General features: G+C 48.7%; 1 protein-coding gene across 1 annotated transcript; it reads left to right on the forward strand.

The window, feature by feature from the left end:
* The first annotated feature begins 944 nt into the window (after window positions 1–944).
* Window positions 945–16825, forward strand: IGSF1 (immunoglobulin superfamily member 1). Its single transcript, XM_059049948.2, has 20 exons — window positions 945–1025; window positions 3393–3511; window positions 3648–3674; window positions 4091–4375; window positions 4913–5200; window positions 7113–7397; window positions 7642–7935; window positions 8408–8686; window positions 8964–9084; window positions 10967–11037; window positions 11135–11167; window positions 11546–11836; window positions 12138–12416; window positions 13027–13314; window positions 14081–14368; window positions 14560–14847; window positions 15045–15332; window positions 15453–15731; window positions 16127–16250; window positions 16406–16825. The coding sequence occupies exons 2-20, from the start codon at window positions 3406–3408 to the stop codon at window positions 16539–16541; spliced, it is 4050 nt and encodes a 1349-aa protein (XP_058905931.1). The 5' UTR covers window positions 945–1025; window positions 3393–3405; the 3' UTR covers window positions 16542–16825.
* The last annotated feature ends 1755 nt before the right edge of the window (window positions 16826–18580 follow it).

Here is an 18580-nt window from a genome sequence, read left to right on the forward strand (position 1 = left end):
CATAATCATTTGAAAAAGTCATTCATGGTTAACTAAATTTATGAAAGTTTATCTACATCATTGAAATCATGTTTCTCTAGAGCATTTGTGGCAAGCTGTACAGATTAATAATAGTAGTAGTGGTGGTAGTGATAGCAACAGCAGCAGCTACCATTTACTGAGCACCTACCATGTACCAGGCCTACTATGCTGTAAGTTTTACTTACAGTATCCCATCGAAGCCCTGTGCAATAGCTTCTGTTGTTTTATTTTACAGATGGGGAAACTGAGACTCAGAGAGTTTAATTCACTTTCTTGAGGTCACTCAGCTATTGAATAGTGGAACCAGACTGAAATCCAAATTTGTATGTCTCTAAAGCCTGGGCTTTTAGTCCAAGCTGGACTTTGAAGGCTGTCCAAGTTACTTAACCCTCTCTGAGCTTCAGTTTCCTCATCTGTAAAATTGAGGGAGGTAACACATCTTGCAGTGTTGCTATGAAGATTTGAAATAATAGATGCCCAGGGCTCAGAGGCACATAGTAGGCATATAAGCCCTGGTGGGGTGGTGTTTATGCCTAAGTGGGGTATTAGATGGGCAGAGGAAGGTCTGAGATCCCTTTAAAGGCATTGGGGAGCTGAAGAGGAGGGATCTACAGCTTTGGCAGGCTTGAGAGCTGGCCCTCTCCCCTCCAGAAGACAATGACCCAATGAAACTCTGAGCGACAGGCGAGGGGGCAGGGGCCTGAATTTGGCTCCAGCAACCTCCGCGGGGAATCGTGAGAGGGGCGGGAGCTGGGAGGAGCGTGGAAATCCCGTTGTCAGAGGACTGCAGGTGTCAGGGAGTTAGTGTAGGTGGGCTCCCAGAGCCTGGCAGAGGGAGGAGGGGGAGGCTGGAGCGGCGGAGCAGGCGGGGGAGCGAGGGAGGCGTGGCCCTGAGCCTGAGAGGCTGTCCTTAGACTGCTCTTCTCCCGGCCGGCCGGGCAGTTTGCTGCATCTGGAGGAGCTCACTGGAGAATCTCCAACAGCGGAGCGGGCCTTCAACTACCGTAAGTACCTGCAAATGAGCGCATAGTCCAGTGGCTGAAGATTAAATACTGCCCATCAGATCCTAAACAAAACGCCGAAATAATCTCCCTGATGTAATTAATTGCCGTAAATCTAAATGCTCCCAAGTCTCCCCCCCCACACCCCCTTCATCCCTCCCTTTTTCCTTCCCTCCCCGAGCCCAGCCGTGCCTCGCTGAGAATCTCTGGGCACTGTAGATATCTTTCCTTTTCCTTCTCAGTCTTCCCTCCAAACCTATAGCGGAGCATGTACCCGGCACCCCGCTGAGCCCAACCCCTTTGATTCCTGGAGCCCTCAAAGCTACGCAGGGGGCGAGAGCCATTAGACATTTCAGGTTTGTCACCCTCAAAAGCACTGCGGCGCTGCCTAAGGGTGTGTAAAGTGCTTGGGGTGGAGTAGAAGGGAAGGGTGAAAAGGCTAGACTGCAGAAGTGGGGGGGGGGATTGGGGGGCGTGTGAAAGGCCAGAAATGGGCGTGGCCAATTAACCTGAAGCCCGCAGCTCCTTCCAGTGTTCCCTGGACAGAAGATTCATCATTTTGGCTGGATATAAATGGTAGAGTTGCCTTAGTAGGTTGCGGAGGGGTCAGCCATGCTGAGAAACCCAGCTTCCCTTATTCCCCGCAAGCCCCCAGGAAGCGAAACCCTGGTTTAGGGGTCCAAGTGGCAAGGCTGGAATCTCAGATGGCATTCCCCGGGCGGAATCCCAGGTTGAACCTTTCCCTTGGCAGTAAAACCTGAGTTCCCCAAATAAATTCTGGCCCCAAGCCTCAGAGGAACAAAGCAACAGGGTGGCACCCAAGCCTGGGCCTGGGCCTGACCCTGAGAGGAGTGGGAGCAAGAGTCTGTAGGAGGTGAGATGGAAAGAGCGTCTTTAGGGTCCTATACCAGATTAATACCCCCTTTGGGAAGAAAAATAGCCAAGTTTTAATGAAATGTTCACTATGTGCCTGGCACTGTACATGTATTATCTCAGATTTAGCACAACAACAAGGCTAGGTATATATTATTCCCCAACTTTAAAGATAAGAAAAGTTCAGAGAGGGTAATTTGAGCATCCTTCAATGCAATGGAAGAAATGCAAAGGGAAACTGTGCTGCCCTGGATCTCTGACGGTCCACCTGCTTCCTACAGCCCAGATGTTTGAATCTTCCTCTTTTTTCCTGCTCCTTTATCCCTCCTGGTGTTATCACTGGAGCAAATTAGGGACTTCAATATCAGGATCAGTTTGGGGAAGCAAAATCACCGCTTTCTGTTCTGGGAGCTGCCTTTATCCCACTATGTTGAAATAGAATTAAACAGCTGGGATAGGTCAGAACCTCAGGCTCTGAGCAGAGAGTTGGTAGAAGAGAGTTAGCCTGAGTTTGTGTGATGGGCATATGCCTTTCTTTGGCAAAAGGATACTCTGGGTCCAGGGGGTGGGGTAGGAGAGGCAGAAAAGTGTAAGGGGTCTCCTTATAGACGTGTAGGGCCTGTGGTCAATAGTGATTTGCAAGAAAATGAGAAGGCCTCGCTGAACTGAAATATCTTGGCCATATTCCCTGAAATTCAAACAATTTTGTTTTCCTTAGGGGCAATGAACAAGAATGCTTATAAATTATGGGCAGCCAATAAATCATTTGCATCTTACATCAATTAGCTCAAGTAATTTGATTCCCCAACACCTACTCAAGATGGAGGCTTTGAGATTTGGGGGGGTAAGAAATAAGAAGGGAAGTAATATTAGATTTGAAGCATTCTGACATTCTGCATAAGGGGAGGCCTGGATGGGATGAGATGGTACGGGTGAGGTAGGGTGAGAAAGGGGGCAAGGGCTGCCTCTGAAAGTTTAAATACTGGTTTTAGAGCATAAGCATTCGAGTTAAACATGGATTTGAACTTTGGCTCTGATAGTTAATACCTTTTTTGACTTTGAGCAAATTATATATCCTGTCTAAGCCTCAGTTTCCTAGCCAGCAAAATGGTGATGGTAGAAACCCTTCCTTTGCTAGGTTGTTGAAGTACTCAGACAAAAATATATGTGTATGCGTAAAGGATCTGAAAAGGGGACTCTCTACACCTCCCATCTCCCTCATACCCTGGGGCTTCAGCTGGCCTGGATTAGGCCTCTGGGCCTCTGAGATCCCATGGATAAACAGACATTTCAATAAATCGGACATGGTAGATACCAGCAAAGACCTTGGGTGGGAGAAGGGGGAAGTGAGGGAAAGGGACAAAGAGAAGAAGTAGCCAGTAACCCCGTATGCCAGTGAGGGAGTGGAAGGGAGGGATGTCAGGTGCAATTTACTGATCCAAACTAAACTTTCCGAAGCAGGATCAGTCCCCTGAGTAAAAACACTTCTGCTTTTAGATCTCACCACCTGATGAGGGGCAAAGCCCTTCAAGACGCCAGAGGCTCCATGACCCTGGACAGGCCAGGGGAAGGGGCCACCATGCTGCGGACATTCACTCTCTTACTCTTTTGCATTCGTGAGTACAAGGAAGTGGTGGCAGGGCAAGTGAACCTGTCATAGTTACCCCTATGGGGAGGGAATGGAGAATATTGAGCTTTGAGGGTGGGTGGGAACAATGAGGGGCTCTCCTTTACCATAATCTCTCTTTTCAGGGTTGAGTCTGGGTATGTCACCCGTAGGTAAGTGAGTCCTGCTACCTCAAGTACCTTCCTTCCTGAAGGCCACAAGACATTGACTCGCTTCCATGGCCCTGGGCGTAACTGCCTTGAGATCCCAAAGGCAATTTCCAGATTGAGCTGGCTGGGAATCAGGACCTCTTACTTCATGACTTGGTTTCCCACAAAATAGTAAAGAACTTTGTCTCAGATGGAAAGGAAGCAAGACTTGCACTTCATTCCCCAACTCCCTTGAATTCCTTAAACAAGTACCTTGGGGTCCCTATCCCACCCCCCATAAGAGCATGCACTCCTGTCCCCAAGGGAAGGCAGAAGGAAGAACCCGGGTTGGGGCTAATTTTAAGGGACATTGGAGGGGCATGGTATGGGAGGGAGAGGGTTGGACTGCTGACATCTTTGTTATCTTTGGGAATTGACAGCATTGATGCAATCTCAACCAGAGCTGTGGATAGAGACCAACTACCCCCAGGCCCCTTGGGAGAACATCACACTTTGGTGCAAAAGCCCCTCTCGGATTTCAAGCAAGTTCCTGTTGCTGAAAGATAAGACACAGATGACCTGGATCCGCCCTTCCCACAAGACCTTCCAAGTTTCATTCCCCATTGGTGCCCTTACTCAGTCCAATACAGGTCTTTACAGGTGCTGCTACTGGAAGGAGACAGGCTGGTCAGAGCCCAGTAAAGTTTTAGAGTTGGAGGCACCAGGTAAGAAGACAGAGATAGATGATCAAGAATAAACTCCAGCTCCTGGGACTCAAACTTGCCTTCCCAGAGCAGGGTTTAATTCATTCGTTTGCCTCAAATGCATGCCTTCCACAGTTAGTAAATAAGTGCCTAGTCTCTATAGATGCAGAGTGAGGGCACAGACTCTGGAACAGATCTAGAGGGCAAGCTCTCAACATAGGGGATGCCCTAGATGGGGAAAGAAGAGGTGACAGGGCTTCCCTGGTGGCGCAGCGGTTGAGAGTCCGCCTGCCGATGCGGGGGACGCGGGTTCGTGCCCCGGTCGGGGAAGATCCCACGTGCCGCGGAGCGGCTGGGCCCGTGAGCCGTGGCCGCTGCGCCTGCGCGTCCGGAGCCTGTGCCCCGCAACGGGAGAGGCCACGACGGTGAGAGGCCCGCGTACCGCAAAAAAAAAAAAAAAGAAGGGGTGACAAATAAGGGTCATACAAGGAAGACTCATTTAAGTAGAGCAGCACTACCCTTGCTCCACCTGAATACCAGTTCATTCTCTCCTTCCAGGCCAGCTGCCCAAGCCCATCTTCTGGATCCAGGCTGAGACCTCCCCTCTTCCTGGATGTAATGTTAACATACTCTGCCATGGCTGGCTGCAGGATTTGGTATTCATGCTGTTCAAAGAGGGATATGCAGAACCCGTGGATTACCAAGTCCCAACGGGGACGGTGGCCATATTCTCCATTGCCAACATGACACCTGAGAGTGAAGGGGTTTACGTATGCCGCACCCATATCCAGATGCTCCCTACCCTGTGGTCAGAGCCCAGCAACCCCCTGAAGCTGATTGTGGCAGGTGGGTGTGGCTACGGCTGCTGGGGTCTGATGATCGTTGTCCCCGGGATCATGGTTGGATGAGCCAGGGTTTCTGACATTATTTTCCTTGCCCAGTTCTCTGCAAGGCCCATGAGCTAGAGTCATTTGACATTTTCCTGAGATGCAAATTAGAATCACACATGCTATGAGGCAAATGTTTGGGAGCCAATCAGTTGGCTAGTGGGTGAGTCCAGACAAATGTCCAGCAGCTTCAGCTCATCACAGCTTTGTTGTTCTCTATTTGTCGACAATCATGCATTCATTCATGCATTAGGCTAATATTTATTGAGCACTTAATATGTGCCAGGCACTGCCACTGCAGTCTTGTAAACTGATTTTTTAAATTTAAAGTATTTTTATTCTATTCCTGATTTTTATTTTTAAGTGTGGAAAATAGAATGAGTTGCTAGTGCTGGTGATAAAAATAAACAAAAAAAATTAACAAAGAAAGTGGTAGTTCATAGTTTAGAAAGGACTTTATAAATTAATTTAGTCTTGTATATACAGATCCAGTAAGGCAGTACCAAGATTTAAACACAGTAGAAGCCTCCCCACAATGTCCAAACACGAGACACACACCCCACCCCCAACTCCCCCACCCCATGGCCTGGATGCTTCTAGACAGAATTGGCCACACCTGCTTTAGTTCCCTCATCAACTTAAATAGGCTTGGGGAAAGCTGTGGTGCCACACAAAGTACCTGGACTTAGAAGCAGTAATCCTGGTTTCTAGTTCCACCTCTGACACTACCTCCCTGTGTGATACTGAGCAAGTTACTTCACCTCTGTGCTTCGGTTTCCCCCACTCTAAAATGGAATAACAGCATCTATCCAATCTACTGTATGATGCCTCTCTGTGACTCAGTTTTCTCATTTGCAAAATTGGTATAATAATAATGCCTACCTCACAGGGTTGTTGTGAGGATTTGCCTAAATATAATATATGTACAGTGCCTGGCATATAAGTTCTCAATAAATGGTAGATATTAATTTTATTAGTATAGCTTTTTATTGAGGATCAAAGAACAAAACCTGTCTGTTTGAACTGCGTGTTATGGATGTTTGTTGTACGAATGTCTTTCCAGTATGGATGCCACAAACACACACTTCTGCAGTTACCCCTAGTGCTGGTGTCCCCCACTAGGCCATGAGCTTTTGGCTAACAGGGACTGTGTCTATCTTCTTTACCTGTATATTCCTAGACCTACACGATGCGTGACGCATCCTAAATGCTTAATGAGCATATGATAGAGCTGATCCTTCCAAGAATGGGTGGGTGGGCCTACCTGGGATTGGGATGGGTAAGAAGGAGTGGTTTGGGAGTGAAGTTTGCCCTCTATTCTGTAGTTTAATCTCTTTGGAGGAACAATACATGGAAATGAGGGTGTGAGTCCACTAACAGAGGTTTCTTTGGGTTGCAGGCTTACTGGCCAATCCCTCTTTATTGGCTTCTTTCAATCCCCTGTGCGAAGTGTCCTCTGTGAACTCAATGTGTTCAAAAGCCATCCTTAATACTGCAGTAGCATTCATGCTTTGTGAAGATGGAATAAAAGTCATTTTCAGAAGTTTGGTTTCTTGGGTGGTCTGAAGAACTACATTTGGCATTTCAGGGACCTAAAGATACAGGGAATTACAAATGTAGATATTCCACTGAGATACGCCCTACACATAGTTAGAGCTCAGTGGAGCTGATAGAGTCTGGTGAGAGGGAAGGGGCATAAGTGAACTTACCCTTGATTACCTCCTAGAAGAGGCAGAGATTCAAGGAAGGAAGAGGAAGCAGAGGGCAAACTTCAGCTATCACTTTCTATCTAAGGAAACTAGGAAAATTAAACCAGAATATAATGAGGAAGAATCATCCTACATCTAACTCAGGGTCTCTTCCCTTTCTAGGACTCTATCCCAGACCAACTCTGACAGCCTATCCTGGGCCCATCATGGCACCGGGAGAAAGCCTGAATCTCAGGTGCCAAGGGCCAATCTATGGAATGACCTTTGCTTTAATAAGGGTTGAAGACTTGGAGAAGTCCTTTTACCACAAGAGGCCATTAAAAAATGAGGCATATTTCTTCTTCCGGGCTTTGAAAATCCACGATGCTGGACATTACCTCTGTTTTTACTATGATGGGTCATACAGGGGTTCACTCCTTAGTGATATCCTGAAAATCTGGGTAACCGGTAAGAGAGGGGGATGCAGTGGGACCTATTGTAGGGGCTAAGGGTGTACAAGTTGTTCAGGGCCTGCCGGAGAACCTAATCATGCATGCATCCAGGGCTAATGGTGGGGGAAGGAGCAGAATTTGTCTAAGTGGGCTTAGGATGGGATTTGCCAAGGGTGGACTGGAGGAAGAGAAAAAGAACCCTAAGTAGTGGGAGGGGTAAGTCAGACAGTTAGCCTTTTATATTTTGGGTCTTGTCCTAGACACTTTCCCCAAGACCTGGCTACTTGCTCAGCCCAGTCCTGTGGTCCAAATGGGTCAGAATGTGAGCCTGTGGTGTCGAGGGCCAGTGGATGGAGTGAAGCTTGCACTCTATAAGAAAGGAGAAGACAAAACACTTCAGCTCTTGGGTACCACCAGCATCAGTGATGATGAGTCATTCTTCCTCAACAATGTGACCTATTGTGATGCTGGCATCTATAGCTGCCACTATCTCCTCTCCTGGAAGACCTCCATCAGGATGTCATCACACAACACCATGGAGCTTGTGATTGTAGGCAAGTGCTAACAACTATCGTTTGTTTTTGTCATCATTACAGTGTTATAAGAAGGAGCTAGTGGCCCTGTACCCTCTTGGATTTATGAGCCAAAGAAAAACACACTAGGAGGGGTGGTGTAGAATTTTCTCCAAAAACTTTAGGTACCTTCTCTCCCAGGGTTGATACTCAAGCCCTGTCTCTCAGCATGCACAAACCCCATTGTGACCCCTAGAAAAGTTATTTTCCTTAAGACCAGAGGAAACTTACAGGTACGGGTCTTTCTGCTTGAAGGTAGGAACCTAGGAGTCTTTAGAGAATCAAGGAATGGGCCAAGGAGTTCTGATGCACAATCGAATGATGAAGCTAGTGATCTAGTGGAAGTGGAAAAAAAAAGAGAAGACCAAATAAGGACCTGAGAAACATTTGTTGAGGGAGGAGGCACTGAGTTCAAAGTCACTTGTTCTAACTCTGGTCTCTGGATTGGTTACAGATAAGCCCCCCAAACCCTCCCTGTCAGCCTGGCACAGCACCGTGTTCAAGCTAAGAAAGGCCATCACCCTTCAGTGCCAAGTGCCTCAACCAGTGCTTGAATTTTGTCTGGAATGGGAAGGAAGAGCAACGTACTCAAAATTCTCAGTGGATGGAGACTTCCTCATCAGTAATGTTGAAGGGAAAGGCACGGGGCCCTACCCTTGCAGCTATCGCATAGAAGCACATCCTAACATCTGGTCATATCGCGGTGAGCCTCTGAAACTGATGGGGCCAGGAGGTGAGAGGAACACTCTTCATAGGGATGTGGAAAGGGTAGTTGGGGGCTTGTAAGTCAGAGCCCTTGGGATTGGGCATCCTTCCTTTGGAGTGGTCTCACAGTCACTCAAAGGCAGTGAGCAGGATACTTTCAAGGGTCCTATTCTTCATGAAAATAAGGCCACTTTCGTCTCAACTTCCCTTCACCTGCAGTAACCAGATCCCCCTCCGCCCCATGAATGTATTCAACTGTCCCTGTCCCCATCAAGGTCCCTGCTTTTGGTCTTCTCTGGCCACAGGCTTTCTCACCTGGAATTACATTCTGAATGAGGCTATCAGGTTGTCCCTAATCATGCAGCTTGTTGCCTTGCTGTCGGTAGAGCTGTGGATAAGGTGGAAGTGTCGGAGACTCAGAATCAGGTAACTGTCTTGTCCCAACCCCCTGTTCCTCAATCTAGCTGAGTTCAGGCTCCCCAAAGGTTCAGGAATGGGTCATACTCCAGTTGAGACAAGCCACAGGGGGGCACCCTTTGTATCCTCTACCTTCTGGGCTTCACATATAAGACTTTCCCATTCCAGCAGTTTCTCTTTCACCTCACAGAGGGGTGAGCACCCAAGCCAGAGGGCGGAGGACTGCATATTTCTGAGAGCCTGGAGAAGTAATCAGAACCTCATTCACTGATTCCCCCAGGGGGGGGGGTGCCCAAATCTCCCTCCCAAGCCACCCTGCCTCTCAGAGATGATTGTTGTCTTCCACGTTAACTTCGGCTGAACTTTTTTTGTAAGAAGCCATACTGTCCTGCCTCCCAGGATGTTATCCACCTCCCATCCCAACTTTTCACCCTTACCCCTGGCTCTCAAGGGCTAGCAAGCCTTGTAGTCCATCCTAGCTGCTATGGAAGCCAGGCTCTCTGCCACTCTGGCCCCCAACCACGGCGCAGAGCGTTCTGAGAATACAGCCTTAGCCTGGGTGGGCATCTGAATGGATTGGGACTGCTTCCTCTGACCCATAAAATGTCAAGCCAAACAGGTTCTCCTGCCATTTACTTTTATCCTTCTGTGTCCCCTGGCTCATCTCCTTCTCTCCCTGATCCTTATGGCCTTGTGCTCAGGCTATTCTGCCTGAAAATGAGAAGAGAGGTGACAGCTCCTAGCTTGGTGGGGCCTCTGTTCCCAAATGCCTTGCTTACTTTCCCCCACCCTGTGATCCTGGCTGTACCCCTCCCCCACCATGATCACAGCACTTCGTGTGCCTGGGAGTCTTCAATATACAATGGATTATGGCTATGACTGTGTGTGTCTGTGTTTCCCACTGGGATCTGAGGGACAGACTGCTTGGGTAATGAGAAGGGAGCCACCTAACCTTTCTGCAGAACCACTACCTTTTGAGCTTTCAAACAGTTTCAATGGGGGTCAAGTCCTAGTTCTCCACAGAACCTATCCTGAGTTCCACATACACCGGGGTAACCTTCAAGCCAGAGGTTAGAAAAAAATGTAGCTTCAAGTGCCCCCACCTCAGCCCAGGACCATTGCATCAAAGAATAAGTTCAGAAACCAGATTTCAGAGAATGCAGCTTGGGAAGCATGTTTTCCTGACCAGGAAGGAGGGTCAGTGTTTTCTAAGTAAAAATCGTCAAATGAATTTTGGCTTAATATAATCTGATTCTACAGGACCCATAACCTAAAAATGCCGCACATTTCTAAGTCATAATCTGGGTGGGGGTAGAGAGATCCCACTCTCTGACAAGCTTAGCTCAGCACTGACAATCCTCTGGTAATTCACTGTTGCTGCCTAGGCAACCCTTCCATAACAAAGGCAGGTGAGGCAGGTCGGGTCGGAGGACCAATACTGCCATAATAAAAACTGCTTCCAAACTTAAACTTGATGACTGAGAAACACCCAAGATTTCTCCCTCCACCCCCACACCCACCACCCAGAGCTGCCGATCACACTGAGTTCCAGGGGTTCCGAGAGCTGGAGTTACAAAGGCATTTTCACATCTGACATCTCAATTCCAGCAACAGCCTAATCAGGGGCCTTGGGGACCTGACATTTGATATCGTCTGGGGATGGGGGAGGGGGCGGGGGGCACGTGGGTCATGAAAGAGCAAGAGGTTTGTAGGTGGTGAGGCCCTCAAAAAGAACAGTCATCCATGTCAGAAAAGATTATATCCCATTATCCTGGCCATACCCAATCCCTATTGGGTGGTGAGTAAGCCAATGACATAAATTGCCGCCCCCTTCTCTCCGCCCTCCCCTTAATCCAGGCAATTCCTCTCCTCTCTTTTCTGGTCTTGCTAGAGAAGCCTGGTTGCTGGGAACAGCTCAAGGGGTCACCATGCTCTTCATACTCACAGCTCTCCTCTGCTGGGGTGAGTACAAGGGGGTGGGGAAGGGGCCTGGGCAGAAGGCCGGGGGTGAAGTCCCGTGGGGGAGGGGACAAAACCCTGGCAGCAATTTCTCTTGCAGGACTGTGCAATGGGGTATTGACAGAAGAGACTGGTGAGTTTTTCCTGCTCCAGACTGGGACATTCCTCCCTGGAGATCCGAAATAACTACAGAGTGTCAGTGTCAGTGGCCAGGGAGTGACTGGGTGGGAGGGAAGGACAGCCAGGAAGGGGCACTTGCTAAAGCTGCTGGCAAAACTCAGCCTCCAACTCTGCTTTTCTGCCTGCAAGATCTCCCCCAAGCTTCTGCATTTTCCTGAGCCTCAGCTGAGACATCAGCTTCCCCTTTCCCCAGCACCTGCGGAGAGAAGGAAAGAGTTTGGATTGAGGTTGAAAGGGGAGGTGGGCAATGTGATCTGGGGAGGGTGTTCAAGGGCAAGGAAAAGGGGAGGGGGGGGAGGGAGGATGGCTTCACTAACTCTGCTGTTTCTAGAAATAATCATGCCAACCCCAAAGCCTGAGCTGTGGGCAGAGACCAACTTCCCTCTGGCCCCGTGGAAGAACTTAACCCTCTGGTGCAGAAGCCCTTCTGGCTCGACGAAGGAATTTGTATTGCTGAAGGACGGGACCGGGTGGATTGCAACTCGGCCGGCCTCAGAGCAGGTCCGGGCTGCCTTCCCCCTGGGAGCCCTGACCCAGAGCCACACCGGGAGTTACCACTGCCATTCGTGGGAGGAGATGGCTGTGTCAGAGCCCAGTCAGGCACTTGAGCTGGTGGGGACAGGTAAGAAAAGGCAGAGGGTCCTCACGGAGTGATCTCCAGTGCCCCTGGGACTCCATCCAACACTGTCCCTAGGGATGGGGACTGCTCAGAGACCCAGAGCCCAAGGGGCTTCTGCCGCCTGTAGGAGAGGGGGGCACTGAACTGGGGGGAGGGGTGGGGAGCAGCGCTCTGAGAAGATTGACAGGAAGAGGCAAAGGCCAGTCCAGGATGGATTTCTATTTTGCTGACAAAGTGACTCCGAGTGTCCCATCTGGGCACCTCCAAACTTCGGACTCCTTGTCCTCCCTGTTTCGTTTTCCAGACATCCTCCCCAAACCTGTCATTTCGGCTTCCCCCCCAGTTCGGGGCCAGGAACTGCAAATCCGGTGCAAGGGATGGCTGGCAGGCATGGGTTTTGCTCTGTATAAGGAGGGAGTGCAGGAACCTGTCCAGCAACTTGGTGCCCTTGGGAGAGAAGCCTTCTTTACAATCCAAAGAATGGAGGATAAAGATGAAGGCAATTATAGCTGCCGCACTCACACTGAAAAGCGCCCCTTCAAGTGGTCTGAGCCCAGTGAGCCCCTGGAGCTTGTCATAAAAGGTAGAGCTGAAAGGGGTGTGCGAGGGAGGAGTGGGGAAGCAAAGCTCTGGGTCAGACACTCCTCTCCTCACAGCAAACTTTGCTGCCGGTCCTAGGAGCCTGTGTCCAATCTTAGAGCCAGGCAGGCGTGGCGCTGGGAGTGCCAGGGCCTCTGGCTGCACGATATTAATAGCCATAATCGTTATTAATAGCTGGGGTTTGTAGAGGGTGATTTAATTTTTCTAATTATTTTCATATCAATCCTCTCATTGAGCTATAGAGCAAATATTCAAAGGAGGTGGATCAGGTACCATTTCCCCTTCTTGTCCAAACGGGCAAACTGAGGCTCAGGGAATCAGCAGAGCCCCAGCGACAATTCACTCTTTTAGCTTCCATTGCTTGCTCTGCTGGCAGTGAGAGGATTCGGCGGGAGGAGGTGAGGGGTGGGGTGAGGAGTCTCTGTGAAAAGTTCATCTGCAAAGTGGTTTTGCCTTGACTTTTAAATGCACCTCCTTCTGAATGAAATACTATAGGAAACAAAGCAGCTTTCTGGAACCAGTATTTGCTACATTCGCTATCTTTCTTTTCTCTGAATTTGGTTTTGTATTGTGTTTGGTTTTTTGCCTTCTAGAAATGTACCCCAAGCCCTTATTCAAGACATGGGCCAGTCCTGTGGTCGCTCCTGGTGCCCGAGTGACTTTCAATTGCTCCACCCCCCACCAGCAAATGAGCTTTATTCTTTACAAAGATGGAAGTGAAATAGCGTCCAGTGACAGGTCTTGGGCGAGTCCAGGAGCCAGTGCGGCCCACTTTCTGATCATTTCGGTGGGCATTGGTGATGGAGGGAATTACAGCTGCCGCTATTATGACTTTGCTATCTGGTCTGAGCCCAGCGACCCTGTGGAGCTCGTGGTGACAGGTCAGGAGTGGGGAAATGCAGGTGGAGGTGGTACTGACTCCGGGGCAGTGGGTGGGAGGGCTGTCAGTGGGAGAGGAAGAAGTGCTCCTTCTAAAAGTCACCAAGAACGCGCTTAGGACCGTGCCTGGCACACGGTAAACAGTCCGTGTAAGGCAGCTGCGTATACGATCACTAATACAGGAAGGTGAGAAAGAGAAGAGGGAGGAAAATAATTCACTTCTGGGGAAAGAAGGGAGGCAGATGGGGGTGTTTCCCATGTTGCCCTATTTCTGAAAGCTTTTTGTGGCTTGGCCTTGAGCTTTAGGCCCAATGTCCACTTTTTCTTTAGCTGGGCTGTCAGAGATTGGTGGGCTGGATGGCCCTCAGAGAAAGGGCGAAGACCTTGAGATGTCAAGTGCATATTATGCAGCCATTACAAATGATAGTTTGCAAAGGCTGTTTAACGTCATAGGAAAATATTTACAATATAAAGTGAAAAATATTAAACTACACAATTGTGCATATAGTAGGCCCAGTTATGCAAATAGTTATAGCTACGATGACATGGCCGTGTACAAAAAAATAAATGGGAAATAAATACATTAAAACGTAGAGAGAATGGTTATCTTGGAGCGGTAGAATTGTATTTTCTTCATAGGTTTTTTTGGTTCTGTATTTTCTAATTTTCTACAATAAGCATATATCGTTTCTTCTAATAACACTAAAAACACAATGTTCAGAATGCCGGGGGCAGGATTCTCTCATGTTGTGATCTCTTTGATTTCAGAATTCTACCCCAAACCCACTCTCCTGGCACAGCCGGGGCCTGTGGTGCTTCCTGGGAAGGATGTGACCCTGCGCTGCCAAGGCGCTTTCCAGGGCATGAGGTTTGCCCTCTTGCAGGAGGGCACCCAGGTTCCCTTACAGTTTCAGAGTGCCTCCGGGAGCGTGGCCGACTTCCTCCTCCACACTGTTGGAGCGGATGATTCTGGGAACTACAGCTGTGTCTACTATGAAACCACTATGTCAAACAGGGGGTCATATCTCAGCAAGCCTCTTATGATCTGGGTGACTGGTAAGGGCAGAAAAGGCTTGGGACGGGGACAGAGACAACTGGAATAGGGGTTAGAGACGGTGATCCCTCTTGGAAGGCTAGGCTGGGCCATGGAGGGGAACGGTGGTGTCTGGAAGGAGAAAAGTACAGGGCTAATTCAGCAAGTGATAAGTTTGCACACTAACCACTTTCCATCTTTGGTCTCTGCCTAGACACGTTCCCCAAGCCACGGTTGTTTGCTGAGCCCAGTTCTGTGGTTCCCATGGGGCAGAATGTTACCCTCTGGTGTCAAGGGCCAGTCCATGGAGTAGGGTACATTCTGCACAAAGAAACAGAAGCCACTTCAGCGCAGCTCTGGGGACCCATCAGTAATGATGGGGCATTCCCCATCACCAATATATCTGGTGCTAACATAGGTCGTTACAGCTGCTGCTACCATCCTGACTGGACCAGCCCTATCAAGATACAGCCTAGCAACACCCTGGAACTCATAGTCACAGGTAAGGGCAAGATGCTCTGGGGCGGGCAGGGGAGTATAGAAAAGAGTGAGTAAGCTGTCGGATGGTTCATGGGAAACGGTAAACCGTTTGCCAAGAGCTCAAGGAGAGGCAAGCGGTAGTCTCTCCTCTCTATTGAGAGTCCGGTGGTGCCCTGGAAAGTGGCCACCTCTCTATGACCAAGAGTCAATTTCTTCTAGGTTTGCTCCCCAAACCCAGCCTATTAGCCCAGCCTGGTCCCATGGTGGCCCCTGGAGAAAACATGACTCTTCAATGTCAAGGGGAGCTGCCAGACTCAACATTTGTCCTGTTGAAGAAGGATACTCAAGAGCCCTTCAGGCAACAGAGGCCAAGAGGGTACAGGGCTGACTTCCGGATGCCAGCCGTGAGCAGTAAAGATTCTGGGCTGTATAGCTGTGTTTACTATTTGGATTCTGCTCCCTTTGCAGCTTCTAATCACAGTGACTCCCTGGAGATCTGGGTGACTGGTAAGGTCTTGGAGGTTTCAGTTATTGTCTAGATTTTGTCGTTTCTTAGTAGTTAGCCCTAAGGGGGTAAAAGGGCTGGGTTCAAGGCCATTTCTAACTCGGTGTCCTGGTTGGTTGCAGATAAGCCCCCTAAACCCTCCCTGTCAGCCTGGCCCAGTACTGTGTTCAAGCTAGGAAAGGATATCACCCTTCAGTGCAGAGGACCCCTGCCAGGTGTGGAGTTTGTCCTGGAACATTTTGGAGAAGAAGCACCTCAGCAGTTTTCAGAGGATGGTGACTTTGCCATCAACAACGTAGAAGGAAAAGGCATTGGAAACTATAGCTGCAGCTACCGTCTGCAGGCCTACCCTGATATCTGGTCAGAGCCTAGTGATCCCCTGGAGCTGGTGGGGGCAGCAGGTGAGATGATAATCCCTCCATGGTTCTGGCATGACATACCTGGGATCCCAGAGATAGTCTCCATGGAGACAGGCCAAACATGGAGGGGGAGGGGTTTGGAGTCAGAGACCTCAAGTGTGGTCATTTTTCTTTCTCCTAGGGATGGTAAGGAGGTGGAACCTCAGATTCACTCAAAGATAGTGAGAAGGATACTTTCAAGGCCTCTTCCACCCCCCAAAAGGAGGGCTGCTTCTGCCTCAGCATAAGCACTGCCTCTGACCACCCCATCCGCAGCCTCAACACATGGTTCCCGAGTGAACCCCGGAGGAGGCCAGATGAGGGGGCAACAAGAGATCCAGGGGAACACATATGCACTGATCTCTATGGCCTTGGTTTCTGCTCTTTTATCACCACAGGGCCTGCTGCTCAGGAGTGCACTGTGGGGAATATTGTCCGAAGTACCCTGATCGTGGTGGTGGTTGTAGCTTTGGGGGTGGTGCTAGCCATAGAGTGGAGGAAGTGGCCTCGACTCCGAACCAGGTAATCGCCTTATGTCAGCCTCCTTCTGTGAACCCAGGGGCTTCTGTTAAAACAATGGTCCGTACGCTCCTCTAGCATCTGAGTCCCACGGTGCACCCTGTTCTCAGGTTGATGGCTCCGGGTCCTCCCCTAGTCATGTCTTTTTCTCCACACAGAGGGTCAGAGACAGATGGAAGAGACCAGACCATAGCCCTGGAAGAGTGTAACCAAGAAGGAGACCCGGGCACCAATACCAACTCTCCCTCATCAATCTCTCAGGGAACCTCAGTGGAACTGCCAGCCCCAATATAATAATCCCCTCCTTGGCAAGAGCTTTCCTCTCCTCTTTTTTATCCTCAGAGACTTGCAAATCTGACTGGTTTCCCTGGGAGTCCACCCCATCTACTGTTCCTTGGCCACTAATCACATCAGAGAGGTCAAGGGGATTTTAGGAGTTGAGAGCCCTACCAGGGTGAGATGTTTCCTGACGAGAGATTCCCTGCCCTCGTAACTCCTCACTGTACTGATTTACTGGTGCATGAAATTCTATTAAAAATGTATTCTTCTGAATAAAGAGAGTATTCACTATTTAACTGCAAAAACTATGGCAGCAGTGGTTTTCCATTGGTTTGTTTAACACTTAGCAAAAATGGTGTATTGGAGCTGACCTCCACGGCAGAATAAGAGAGCGCAGCGCTGCTAGTACAGAGAAAGGAGCTCAAGGATGGAATTGGGGAGGAGGGAAGGCTCCAAAACGTCCATTTTGGTTTGGGACATGGTAACTGAACAGAATGTCCCATCATCCTCCCATTTCATTTTTGAATGAACGGAAGAATGAATGAATCGCAATAGTCTCTCCAAGTTGAGCCTGAGGAGGGCAAACACTGAAGTTACATACTTTCTACCATGTGACTTCTAGGTCTGTAGCACACCTGCTTTCCAACGTTAGGATTAGTCCGCGACAGAACTTTGAAATTGGCAAAGTGTGCTTTGTGGCCCTTACCTGACAACCACGGGTGTACATTAATTCACTCTTAAGGGTGAAAGGTTGATGAAAGCTGAACAGTTTGCCCCTCCCTAAAGAAAGCCCCCTTTTCTCTGGTGGTGGTGGGATCTCAAAGAGTGAGTAAGCAAATGAAGTGATCGGTTTAGAGCAGGGGACCTCCCAGGGTCCTGTCCCATTGTTCCTTCCCAGTATCCCAAACGGAGGCTGGCTCGCATTCTGAGCCCCTCGTCTCTTCCCTTGGATCAGCATTCGACTTGCCGCACTGGATGAGAATCCAGTACACATTAGGAGGGTTGTATTGGGGGAGGGGGCTTACCTAATTCCTTAAACCTGTTCAAGACCTCAGAAGAATTGACCTATGGGTCCTAGAGGAGGTCACAACCCCTTCACATCTGATCCTAAAGCTCCTGACCTCCCAACACTGTTTAATTCTAAGCTCTCACTGTTCAACAGAGCAATGTACAAGGGTTTTGCACACGGTGAGCTATTTATCCTTGGTTACGATAAAATTTAGAAAACAACTCCCATATTCTTATATCAGGAAGCTTACTTACCCAGCAACTTAATGAAAATAAAATGCGTCACATTTCCCTTAATCCTTACAGAATGAAACACTCTTGAGTACTATAGACTGATTTGTATTAAGCTCTTTGGAATGTAGAAGTACAAAGCCTCACTCTGATTTCCATTTGATGAGATTCTATTAGTCACATATACGCATTTCTTATAGTGTTTCTAAAAATTCATTTCAAAAATGCTTTTACGTTTGAATTTAGGAAAACCTAATTGCTGCTTTCTGCCAAATACCACTAGCTGCCTTCAAACTCTCCATCCCTAACCCTCAATCAAGCTGTACATTTCGAACACTGGAGGGAGGCCTGTTTCTGGTCATTGGTTTTAGGATAGAAGTCCTTTGATCAGGTCTGATTTTGTTTTCCAATCATTGGCTATTCCAACGTGTATTGTCAAGCCTAGTGGTAGGTCTGTGCAAGTTAGCAAGTGATCACTTGATTGCTTTCGCTCTTCAGGGAAAGAGAGATGGGAAGAAAAGAGCAGAGGGCCAAGGACTGAAATTTACAGAAACCTCTGCATTAGAAAAGCAGGATGAAGAGGAAGCAAAAATGATAGAAAAAGACTTGTGAAATCCAGACATTGAACCTGGGGTCTCCAGTATCAAAAAGAGTCAAACAGAGATAGATACCCGTGCAATAAGAGAAAATTCTGATAAATCTTTCAGTGAGAAACAAATAGTGAGAAATATTGTGACACTGGACTGTTAGTTGGTTTTCTAAAAGCATTCACATATACCATTCTTACACTTAGAGAACCAAGTTCTACGTGATTT

The sequence above is a fragment of the Kogia breviceps genome, chromosome X (assembly GCF_026419965.1).
Source record: "Kogia breviceps isolate mKogBre1 chromosome X, mKogBre1 haplotype 1, whole genome shotgun sequence".
NCBI classification, from domain to species: domain Eukaryota; kingdom Metazoa; phylum Chordata; class Mammalia; order Artiodactyla; family Physeteridae; genus Kogia; species Kogia breviceps.